At 44.9% G+C, this 12,810-nt stretch overlaps 1 protein-coding gene across 1 annotated transcript in view; it reads right to left on the bottom strand.

Moving 5' to 3' along the window:
- The window catches only part of LOC308140264 (ras-specific guanine nucleotide-releasing factor RalGPS1-like), a 116,431-nt gene extending 105,911 nt beyond the window's left edge, over positions 1-10,520 (bottom strand). The window contains exons 1-3 of the mRNA XM_080509949.1: positions 10,294-10,520; positions 5,150-5,289; positions 548-652 (exon numbers count right to left, since the gene is read on the bottom strand). Of these exons, the coding sequence (XP_080366075.1) occupies positions 548-652; positions 5,150-5,206 (162 nt within the window). The 5' untranslated portion in view covers positions 5,207-5,289; positions 10,294-10,520. The remainder of the gene's footprint in view (positions 1-547; positions 653-5,149; positions 5,290-10,293) is intronic.
- Between the last annotated feature and the right edge of the window lie 2,290 nt (positions 10,521-12,810).

Below are 12,810 nucleotides of genomic sequence, written 5' to 3'. Positions count from 1 at the left end.
CCTTTAAAGTGACAACAAATAGGTCCAGGGGAGTCGTACTATCAATACAACGGCTACATCTAGTGGACAAACATTTTTAGTGCACAGTGGAGGAGTTATTGTCCATTTATCATTATCGAGGTGAACTGCTCAATATATCCTGATATTGATTTGAGGCCATATCGCCCAGCCCTAGTGCTTGGTATATGCCGAACTTGAAGTTAACTTGGGAAATTAGCTTTGATTTGGCTTCCAGGGTCGACTTCCACAATCCCATGGAGTGCTTGATGACGGTGTCCTGTTGCTCATGTACAGTTCCACATATTCTAGTATCCACGTGTGTGGCACTGAGTCATAGACTTTGTAAACAATTCTGGTGTTGCACAGGTTGAGCAGTCTGTTCTTGCGGTCTCTGGAAACCACTGGTAACTCCTCTGGCAATGGTACCAATTCCTTTCTGTGCCTTGCTCATGACTTGAAAGAAATCCTGTTGACCTGAACTGCTATGAAACCTGACAGGAGCTTCCATGGTGTACATGTCATTGAGACAGATTCAATGAATACTTACAGCAAATTCCTCTGGTGTCACCTTGAGCACATCAAAAATGACTGCATCATAGCTCTTGGTGTGAGCCATGCAAGGTCCATCCAGAGAATCAGAGCTGCTGCTGGCCTGTCAGATAGACACACAACAGTATACAAAATATACAATAAAACTCAGATGTAAAAATAAACACAAAGAAATGGTCAAATGTAACAAATCAAATATTGATGTAGCCTCAGGTCCAGTTCATATGCACAGGAAAAACAAAAAGGTAAATGAACCATACTACTTGGACTGATAATGTGCCATCATTCAAATTCTGTATGTACTGTACCAAACCTGATCTGTCGCACAGCCATAGAATTTGGTCACAACATTTATAATCTTCAAGATTATAAATGCCCATGCAGTCGGGGTCCAGGCCATACTTAGAGTGATCAACATTAGGGGTGTATCCTGGTTCAGTATGTACCTCGGTACAGAAGTCACGGCTCAGTACTCAGTAAAGGGGAAAATGAAAAAAAAAAAAAACTGCTCATAATTATTCCAAAACACTTGTTTGTTTTCTGAAACCAAACTTTGGTTTATTAACAATAAACACAAATGTAACAGAAATGCTGCGGCAAATTTCTTAATATTGAATAAACAAAATACAATAAAATGAAACCCGTACTTGATTTTATTTCTGCAAAACTGCGCCACTGAGACGAAGGACAACTGTGGGGTTTTAGGTTTTGCATTTAAAACAAATCTGTACATTAACCATAAAAAGTTGAATTCAAGTGAGTCTTTAATACGTTCCAGTGACGATCTGAATGTTGACGGAAGTGAAAAATTCAAAATGGCAGACGACGAGAAGTTTCCCCGACTTCGTCATTGGAGGGAATCCCGAGGAATTATGTGACGCTATCCAATCAGAATGCATGTTTTTGCAGAGTCACTGACCAGAATGAAGATCATGAATCGGGAAGAAAATAATGGCCACGGTCTTCACATCTTAAGCCTTTTCTCACGCCATCAGTGGCGTTCACACGAGAATAAAGCAATCGCGCTCTCGGAGCGAAAAATGGCCGCGCCCAGCGATGGCGTGATCCTTTTGGCAATACAGAGTGATTTTTGCCAAAAAATACGTCAAACTATCGCCAAAAAAAAAAACACTAGCCTGTTCGTGCAAGTTGCCCGAGCAAAGCTTTTACTAGCCCCGGACGTTCAGGAAAGTCTTAATGTCCAGCCCTGGTCTTAAAGTCTTGTACTGTGGTACACCTCTGGACTGGACCAAACCTGCCTGGACCGGACAGTACGGGTACCAGTACGTACATTGTTACACCTTTAATACACGTGTTTATTAAAGCTTTTTGCCTTGATTTGGTTTCTGCTAACATTACAATTGTTCAGGTCTGTAAAAAAGTAACCAATCTCACTGGTTGTAACTTTCACATCAACAGTGTTTGAGCACACAAATGTAAACCAGGAATTAAGAAGGAATTTCCATGTTGTAATGCTTTCAGTGTATTTATAATGGGATTTGTGACACAAAATGTATAGCAGCAAAACTGTCCAAGTATGGCTGCTCCAGAATTCATATTATTGGACAAAGAAAGGTTTGTAGGACTGGAACCTTGACCTCAAAGGAAGTGATAAAAACAATTATCACCTCTTGTAGATACTTGAGAGAAAAAGTTGAAGGATGAAGCAGAAGGACGGAGACGTTCCTCGTCTCCGTCCTCTGGAAAGGAACTTTGACAATAGATCTTTTATTTATGATTCATGGATAAGGACTTGGATTTATAGAGTGTTTTTTTCATGCTGACTCAAAGCACGTACAGAAACCATTATTCATCCAGACCAGTCCCATTTTGCGCCACCGGCCCCTCTGACCACCACCATCATACATGATGCACCATGCATACGAGGCAATGTGGGTAAAGTGGACACAAGGACACAACAACAACGTGTCCCTTTCCTCACCTTAGTCCTCGGTGTCCTCCATGTCTTCAGACCACCAGGTATGTCTTCACTTATGTGTGTGTCTGGATGTGTGTTCATTTGCTTTTTATTCATCCATTTATCTTTGCACTGTTCTTAATTCTTGTTAAAGCACTTTGTGTTACTTCACTGTGCTAAAAAGTGCTATATAAATAAAGATTGATTTGATTTATCACCGGTTCTGTTCATCATATATATGTACAGAATTTCTAGGCACAGCCGGGGGCCGGAGGGGGTCCGGTTTGGGGACCACAGAATCTCATCTCTGCTATTTGCGGATGATGTGGTTCTGTTGGCCCCATCAAGCCTGGATCTCCAGCGTGCACTGACACGGTTCGCAGCCGAGTGTGAAGCAACTGGGATGAAGATCAGCACCTCTAAATCCGAGGCCATGGTTCTCCACCAGAAAAAGGTGTCTTGCCCCCTCCAGGTCGGTGGAGTGCCCTTGTCCCAAGTGGAGGAGTTCAAGTATCTCGGGGTCTTGTTCAGTGGGGGAAAGATGGAGCGTGAGATCGACAGGCGGATCGGTGCAGCGTCTGCAGTTATGCGGACGTTGTATCGGTCCGTCGTGGTGAAGAAGGAGCTGAGCCAAAAAGCGAAGCTCTCGATTTACCGGTCGATCTTCGTTCCTACCCTCACCTATGGTCATGAACTATGGGTCATGACCGAAAGAACCAGATCCCGGATACAAGCGGCTGAAATGAGCTTCCTCCGTAGGGTGGCTGGGCGTACCCTTAGAGATAGGGTGAGGAGCTCAGTCACCCTTAGAGATAGGGGGAGGAGCTCAGTCACCCTTAGAGATAGGGGGAGGAGCTCAGTCACCCTTAGAGATAGGGGGAGGAGCTCAGTCACCCTTAGAGATAGGGGGAGGAGCTCAGTCACCCTTAGAGATAGGGTGAGGAGCTCAGTCACCAGGGAGGAGCTCGGAGTAGAGCCGCTGCTCCTCCACATCCAGAGGAGCCAGCTGAGGTGGCTCGGGCATCTATTTCGGATGCCCCCCGGACGCCTCCCCAGGGAGGTGTTCCGGGCATGTCCCTCCGGTAGGAGGCCTCGGGGCAGACCCAGGACACGCTGGAGGGACTATGTCTCGCGGCTGGCCTGGGAACGCCTTGGGGTGCCACCGGAGGAGCTGGAGGAAGTGTCTGGGGCGAGGGAAGTCTGGGCAACTCTGCTCAGACTGCTGCCTCCGCGACCCGGCCCCGGATAAAGCGGTAGCCAATGGATGGATGGATGGATGATTTGATTTAGATAGAGTGGTATTCAAACCGCCAACTGGTTATTGGCCAACCAACTCTACCACTCAGCCCACTGTTCACTCCACAGTTTTTCCCGGTTCACCCATTGCTCTCTGCTGGTCCTACAGAAGCATCATTCAATACTCCATCTACACCACAGACTGTGTTTCTTAATGGTCAACTACAACTTTATCGATCTCGTTTAAAGAAAGGTGTTTGGTATGACAAAACAAACTTCACAGCCTCTAAAGAAAACACAAACTCATCAACAACTGTTGGTTCACAGGGATTTAAGGGACCAATGTTTTCTATCAACATTTCAAGTAGAGATCCACCAATCCACATTTTTCACTTTTGATTCGATCTTGATATCTGAATTTGCATATCTGCATATTATTCCAATACCAGAGTTTTACTTTAATATTATTATCATTACTGTTGATTTTATATGAGGCAGTAATAAACTTCTCTCTACAGTAAAGTATGAAATGTATGAATGTATGCATGTTTTCTCTCAACTTGAGGTTTGTATAAGGTGAGAAAAGGAAGCAGTACAAAATATTTTTGTTCGGTAAGGACAACGTTGGAGTCTGCGTGACGTCATAATCTCATAATAAACTAGTTATGTCTTTAAAACCTCAGAATCACTTCATTAATTCGTGGGGAAATTCTTTAGCAATGCAGCACTAACTGCAGTGTTTCCAGCTCATATTATTGGGACTATTTTCAGGGAGTTTATTGTGGAGTATGACACAGCTTCACTTAGGTATGATTGGCCTGCTACAGCGGAGGAGCGAGCTATTCATTGATCATCATTTGATGCTGCAGGCAGTGCCGTTCTCCTCGGCGAGCTGCTGTTTTAAAACTGAGGTTTGGCAGCAGAGTGACGCCTCTCTGTAAAACAGCTTTGCAAACATCCACATTGATGTGATGCTTTGTGGTGTTTTGAGTGTAAAATACTTTCAAACAGCGACGTGTTGCCATGAAAAGTCAGATAGCACAGTGCTAATACATCAGCCCGCAAGTTGGATGCAAACTGTGAAATGGATTTCTGACTTAGTACTCCGTCTCTCATTGAGTCCCGCCTCCATTCAGGAAATCCATTCCACAGTTTGCAGCCAGTGAGCAGAGCCGCGGCAGGGAAACACATGGAGTCATTTCAGCAACAGTAAAGAACAGACGAGGCTTCATGGATCGGAAATCTTGGCAGCTTGGATCGGAAATTTCCAATCCGTGAATTACGTTGGTATTCAGAACCTGATAGCAATACTGGATCGGATCAGCCCCATCCCTAATTTCAATACTTTTCATCTTTATCAATGGAACTCTTTAGTGCAGTTCAAACACGGATCCCACATCTTCTGGGTCAACTGACACAATGAAAATGCCTAGAATTATGTCCTACCTCTGAGCTGAATGAATGAATGCTGGTGCCATCTGAGCGCCCGTTCCTGCGATACATGCTCACAAGGGACTGATGTGATGCACAGGTCTGGGGTGACAGAAGCCTTCAGCTATGAAGCGCACAAAACCTTTCATCCATCCCTGAAAACACAAGCACAAATATTTACTCCTGAGTTGTTAGAAGCAGTCATTTTTTTTATCCACCAACTCGCAAGGTATAAAAACTACATCTGATGGAATTCACACTAACTTTTGACATTTCGAATGCAGGGCCATGCATCTCATAGGACACAGGCTCTGAAAAGCAATAGAAAACTAAATGAAATCCTGGTTTTATGTAAAACTTTTATAGGACAAATAAATGAGCGATTAAATAAGGCATGCTGTCATGGTTGCCAAATCAGAGACAAATCCCACCAAATCAGCACAATAGAATAGTTTTATTAATCACAGAGGGAAATTCTTTACAGTGTTGGTCCACTATATAGAATAGAATAGATCAAATCTATACACAAGGCTTAATGGTGACTTATATAAAGAAATGGAAAGAATAGAATTGACAAAAAAACACAACACGATTTACAAAGAAGAGTTGCAATGTCTGGGGCCACAGAAATGAAGTCTCTCGTGTAAAGCTCTGTACTTTGGTGGAATGAGTCTATCACTGAAGGAGCTGCTGACCAGGGCATCATGGAGGCTGAGAGCCATTGTTCAGGCTGGACCTCGGTCACATCCTGCTCTCTGAGACCACTGGCACAGAATCCATCTCCAGAGTGATTCCTAATGGCTTTGTTGAGACTATTGGTGTGGGCCATCCTCAGCCTGCTGTCCCAACATGCAACAGCATAGAGGACAGCGCTCGCCATCACAGACTCATGGAACACCTTCAGCATAGTCCGGCAGATGTGGAACAACCTTGGCCTCCTCACAACGTAGAGGTGGGTTTGGTGTTCCTTACCCAGTCCGGCTCAATGTCAATGTGTCACGTGTCCAGGCAGGCCAACGACATTGTTTTCAGTGTCTCTGCCATTGCCATGTAAATGAAACTTTTCTGAAACAAATGAGACTTTGTCACTAGAAACGTTGTCATGTAAATGGATCCTCAGACTCACGTTGAAGAGATCCCGAAGGGCTGGACAGAGCTGCACGATATATCGAAGAAATATCGTCCCCGTGATATTGGTACGTGCAATATCCCCATCGCCAAAATGTGTGATCAGTTCTAATTATTAAATGTATTAATTGTGTATGTTTACAAGCGCACATGACACAACTTAAATATGTCCCAAGCAAGGTTCCGTTTCACTATTGGCCAGCGTGAGCATGCTCTCAGGAGATGCTGTAACAAAACAAACATGGCAGGAGATGACGAGGAGAATGAAGAGGAAAGTAGAGAAGAACTCGTTGCTACAAAGCACTGCACCTCCGGATTTGGGACGACTTCGGTTTTACAACACAAGACGCATCACAGATGCAAGCACGTTGCAAGTCATGCTGAAAAATAGTGGCTACATCGAGAGGAAACCCAACGAATCTCCACAGCCACCTTCAACGCAACCACAAGGAACTTCATGCTGTATATTTACAATCTAAAACTCCACAGCCTACTCAAGAAAAGTCAGGCAAACGAAGGGCAAATTTGCAAACGAGCATTAATGAAAGTTTCGCTTCTGCCGCTCCTTACGCAACACAAATCTTTAACAACAGCTATTACGCGATACATAGCAAAATGCACACTCTCCAATAATATTGTGTATAAAGAGGGTTTTTTGGAACTGGTAAAGGAGTTCAGCCTGACATATCAAGTGCCCTCTTGAACAAAGTTGAATCAAGTTGCCATTCCAGAGATGTATGACACGTGTGAAGTCTGTAAAAGCAGAGCTCATTGAAGTGGACTTTAATGCTCGCACCACCGATTTGTGGTCCAGTGAACTCTGGAGCCCTAGATGAGCTTCATTGTTCACTTTCTGACCTCCGTACGCGCTGCCTGGAAGTCGCCTACTTCCCCGACTCACATATCGGTGAAAACATTGCTGCTGCTCTGCGGGATGTTTTGAGCAAAGAGAACTTGCCTGAACACAAACAAATGGCCATCACAACACACGACGGAGCAAATGTGGCGACGGTGGCGGTCAAGAGCGGCTCAGACTGCAGTGCTTACAGCTCACTGGTGAGTGTTTATGACAAGCAATTACTACTTTACTACTCCTGTTAAGCCAGCCACTACTGTGTTTAGCGCTGTGCCGATACACTACCGTATACCTTTATATACACATTACCGTAAGAGCAAACTCAAACCCATTTCAAAATAAGTGACATTTAAATGAACAAGCTCTGGCCTTCATTCAGATGGTTAAGAAAACACTAATTAATACTACGGCTAATAATAACACAAAACAAAGAAAATTAATGAATGTATCATTGATACAAACTATTAAAAATTAAATTGGTAATAAAACATATATAGTAGTAAAAAACATACACATTCAGTGAGTGATGTGGTAATTATTTTATTCTAATACTATAGACATCAGCCCACTCTAATCACTTTATTCACATTAAAGGCCCAAAGGAACAGCAGATCTTGGCAAAATTCAGACTTGGATTGGATTAGATTAGATTAGATATAAACCACAACTCATTAAACTTCAGATTGATAATAGGCCAGATAACGATATGGTATATGAAAATAAGTGATCTCAGAAAACATATCTGGGCTTGAATGACTGATTTCAGACTGATATTAAAGGAATTTCCCTGTTATCATTGAACCATTCCATGTCAGACTGGTAGTAGGACACCCCAGGATGTTACTCCCCAAGTGTCAGCCCAATCTGATGTGGCATTACAAAATAAGAGCCCACTGATATCGCACATCTGAGCAACTATCGTTCTAACTTCAGACTGATAAAAGGAAATTCCCTGTGATCATTGAACTATTCTATATAGTAGAAGGCCAACGCCAGAGCTCACTCACCAAGTACCAACTCAATCTGCTGTGGCGTATCAAAATAAGTAAGAATTGACCCATTTCTTACTTTGAAATAAGAAAGAAATAGGTAAGAATCTTTTTCTTCCATAAATCTATTGAAAAATTATTCTGTTGTCAAGTTCATACACAGGCCACTTGAAAAAATGTTTCTAATGGATCTACTTGCAAATGACGAGATCACAGTGTACCGTCGCTGCTCACGCTGTGTAACACGTTCATTACAAACATTTTACATGTGTGTAATTGTTAGTGACCAAGAAAGAACTTTGTTTACATTTCAGGCATAGTGGTTGGACATGGGATGCATATTTAAATATATATACACACACACACACATTATTTTTCATAGAATGTAACCTGCATTATTACTAAAGGGTTTATAAATAGATATATACGTGTGTGGCAAGATGAAGCATTTGGATCGCACGCATGTTGAAGGGATCACATTTTATCTTATCATCATTTGACATTCTCCAGCTTATTAATTCCTTGTCCAAAGATAAATAAAAATAGCTCTTATTGAGGTTTTAGTTTTCATAATGAAAAGCCATTTGACTCTCATTATTTGATTACAGAGATTTGTTTTTACCTTTAGTGCCACTGATTGAGTGACTTTTGATGGTGTTCTGGAGCATTTGGTCACAGAGGTGTTGGTGTGATAAATAGGAAAGAAGCAGCTCTGGGGGAGCAGATGAGGAGGAGCAGCTCTGGAGGAGCAGACGAGGAGGAGCAGCTCTGGTGGAGCAGCTCTGGAGGAGCAGACGAGGAGGAGCAGCTCTATGGGAACAGCTTGGGTCTGGAGGAGCCGATGAAGAGGAGCAGACCAGGAGGAGCAGCTCCTCTATGGGAGCAGCTTGGGTCTGGAGGAGCAGCAAACGAGGAGGAGCAGCTCTGGGGGAGCAGATGAGGAGGAGTAGCAGATGAGGAGGAGCAGCTCTGGGGGAGCAGATGAGGAGGAGTAGCAGATAAGGAGGAGGAGCAGACAAAGAGGAGCAGACAAAGAGGAGCAGCTCTGGGGGAGCAGACGAGGAGGAGCAACTCTGGGGGAGCAGCTTGGGTCTGGAGGAGCAGATGAGGAGAGATGAGGAGGAGCAGCTCTATGGGAACAGCTCGGGTCTGGAGGAGCAGATGAAGTGGAGCAGACGGAGAGGAGCCGACCAGGAGGAGCAGACCAGGAGGAGCAGCTCGGGTCTGGAGGAGCAGACCAGGAGGAGCAGATGAGGAGGAGCAGATGAGGAGGAACAGCTCTGGGGGAGCAGATGAGGAGGAGCAGATGAGGAGGAGCAGATGAGGAGGAACAGCTCTGGAGGAGCAGATGAGGGGGAGCAAATGAGGGGGAGCAAATGAGGGGGAGCAAATGAGGAGGGGCAGCTCTGGAGGAGCAGATGAGGAGGAACAGCTCTGGGGGAGCAGATGAGGAGGAGCAGCTCTGGGGGAGTAGATGAGGAGGAGCAGCTCTGGGGGAGCAGATGAGGAGGAGCAGCTCTGGGGGAGTAGATGAGGAGGAGCAGCTCTGGGGGAGTAGATGAGGAGGAGCAGCTCTGGGGGAGCAGATGAGGGGGAGCAGGTGAAGAGGAGCAGCTGTGGAGGAGCAGCTCTGGTCTGGAGGAGATGAAGAGGAGCAGATGAAGAGGAGCAGACCAGGAGGAGCAGCTCTATGGGAGCAGCTCGGGTCTGGAGGAGCAGATGAAGAGGAGCAGACCAGGAGGAGCAGATGAAGAGGAGCAGACCAGGAGGAGCAGACCAGGAGGAGCAGCTCTATGGGAGCAGCTCGGGTCTGGAGGAGCAGATGAAGAGGAGCAGACCAGGAGGAGCAGACCAGGAGGAGCAGCTCTATGGGAGCAGATGAAGAGGAGCAGACCAGGAGGAGCAGACCAGGAGGAGCAGACCAGGAGGAGCAGACGAGGAGGAGCAGACCAGGAGGAGCAGACCAGGAGGAGCAGATGAGGAGGAGCAGACTAGGAGGAGCAGACTAGGAGGAGCAGATGAGGAGGAGCAGACCAGGAGGAGCAGACGAGGAGGAGCGGCTCCTCTCGAGGCTCCGCAGTGTGACAGCTGACATTGAAGTAAACACGTCGAGGCCCAGTCTCAGACTGCAGCTCCTGCAGGGCCTCGTCTCATTACTACGCCGATAAAGCCGCCGACCACCGTACCTGGTCTTCAAGTGGACCTCCTGCGGCGCCTCCCGTTGCTGCTGGGTCTGGAGAAACGACAGCATTCGTCCGCTGAGGCCAGTCCAGTGCGGTGGTTTGTGGAGCCCAGCGGGGCACTGCGGTCCGCAGCGACGTCCTGGGACGACGGGCCGCTTCACATGGACACAACGACGCAGCGCTCCGTCTGCGGGATTCGCAGACAGAGGAGGAATAGAGGAGGAGACGTGCAATAAGAGTAAAACATGAGAAAGGAGCGGCACAGGGAGAAGAGTGAAAATGAAGAAATCCCGACTGCAGGAAGTGGCACGTAGGAGCTTTGATAGGACAGGCAGGGGTTAAGGCCAATCAGCGGCTTCGCTCCCCTTAGAGGCCCGCCCCCTCACAAATGGCAGCCAATCAGAGAGAGGTTTCATTCTAGCCATCGTCAGGCTCAGGTGCATGTAGTTTGTTCTGCAGGTGTTTATTATTTCTCTCTAAATCACTAATGTTCACAATTTGTGCCTCTCTGGTAGTTTATTCAACAGAAAGTCAGCAGACGTTATCTAATGATGAGAGAGGGAAGTGACGAACCTGGAAGTGAGCTGGATGAAGCGGGGAGGGCGACAGAATGAAGAGTAGGTGCTACGTCCACTATTCACAATGGAATAAAACCAGGTTGTCCTCTTTCTCCATTATTATGTATTGCTACAGCTGAGATGCTCTCACACAAGTCTGATTTTGATCAACACTATTAAGTAAACAATTGACAATTAGCCAACTGGCTGATGATACAGCTATATTTATGGAAAATTATGATCAAGTCCCTAAAATTCTCAATTATATTGAGTTTTTCTCTAAAGCGTCATGATTAAAATTGAATCTTGATAAATGTTGATAATGATTGCAGTCTGTCAGCCATTCATAATATTCCGGTCAAAACAAAGGTAAAATACTTGGGTATGCATATTACAAAAGATATGGACCAATTAGCCAAGCATAATACATGGAATTACTGAGAGAAATCTAAAAAACATTAAACTCTTGGTGTCAGAGTCATTTCCATTGTAGGAAGAGCATTTCTCACAAACATTTAATGCGTCTCCAGATTCATTTACCCAGCATGCTCTTTATCAAAGCCCAAAGACGCAATTACAGCTATTATTCAAACCAATTTTAACTACTTCTGGAAATGTAAAACACATAATATTAAAAAGGATACTATGATCCAAGAAAATGAGGAAGGTGGTGTTAAAGCAATAGACCTTGAATGTATCAACGGTACTATCAAAATAAATTGTCTGAGGCAATTTCTTAAACATTCCAAACATTTTTGGTTTCACATTCCAAAGGAAATATTCATCAAACGAGGACGCATTGAATTCCTTCTCAGATGTGATTATGACCTAAAAGAGCTCCCGTGTAAACTTTCCTCATTTCATCAACAGGTTTTATTCTATTGGAAATTAATGTACAAACATAATGTCAGTCCCCACATGACACCCCTATGGAGCTGTAGATATGTACTTTCTAAACATAAATCTATATTTATACGTACAAAGCTGGCTTGATAAGGGAGTTTGGTCTGTACTACATTTACTGGACTGTGCAAGAAATATTTTTTTTTAAATAATATTTTTATTGTATTTTCAAACAAACGACAAACACAACAACAACACAATAGCTCACATACAGCACTATATACATTTGTCTAGATAAAGATACTTCTCAATTCTTGACAGTAACCACTGTTGGGATCTCACAGGACCACAGAAAGTTTGTTCATTACTGGGGAAAGACAATATTCATATGTCATGATACACAGTCATGACATATGAATTCTGACCCAGGAATGTGATTGTCTTTCACACCCAGTGGGGGGGGGGGGGGGCTTCTGAAGGACCTTCCTCCCCCCCTTTCTGCTCACAAGACTCTTCCCCCATGCACTCAGCCAGTCACTGATTGGTTGAAGCTCTCAGGCTTTGACACCTCTGAATTCACACGTGGAACAAAAGGCTTTCAGCCAGCCTCCATTCTCTCTTGCAAGACTGGACTCCAAGGAGGTGAGTTGCTGAAGAGCTGCTCCCAGCAGCTCAACTCACCCAGTGTTAGCACACAGCTAACACCAGAGGCCTGCAACCAGGGGCCTTCACTCCTCAACTCCTCTGCTGACCCAACCACGAGGGTCAGACCTTCCCCTGGTCCAGAGACCAGCACCCAGAGTCTGATCTCCCATCAACCAGGAAAACCAACCAGTTCCTCCAGGACGGACCAGGGAAACGACGCCTCACAGAACTTCTTTGTGTTTTCCTCAACAAGCAGGAAAACCATCACAGACCTGAGCGACCAGCTCCTCAGTCTGGACAAAAGGAACAACCAGGACCTTTACTAACTAGTTAACTCACAAGCCTACACATATCACATCAAAGACAACATCACACAGTAACTGAACACCATCTGACGACTCCTGACGTTTTACAAAACAAGTCTCATTCACATCAAGTCATTCTAGAAATGGTCCTTTAGCAGAGACACACAGGA

Source organism: Blennius ocellaris (genome assembly GCF_963422515.1).
Source record: "Blennius ocellaris genome assembly, chromosome: 15".
Lineage (NCBI taxonomy): Eukaryota > Metazoa > Chordata > Actinopteri > Blenniiformes > Blenniidae > Blennius > Blennius ocellaris.
Note: the sequence above shows the minus strand (reverse complement) of the source record. Positions and strands in the feature narration are given on the sequence as shown.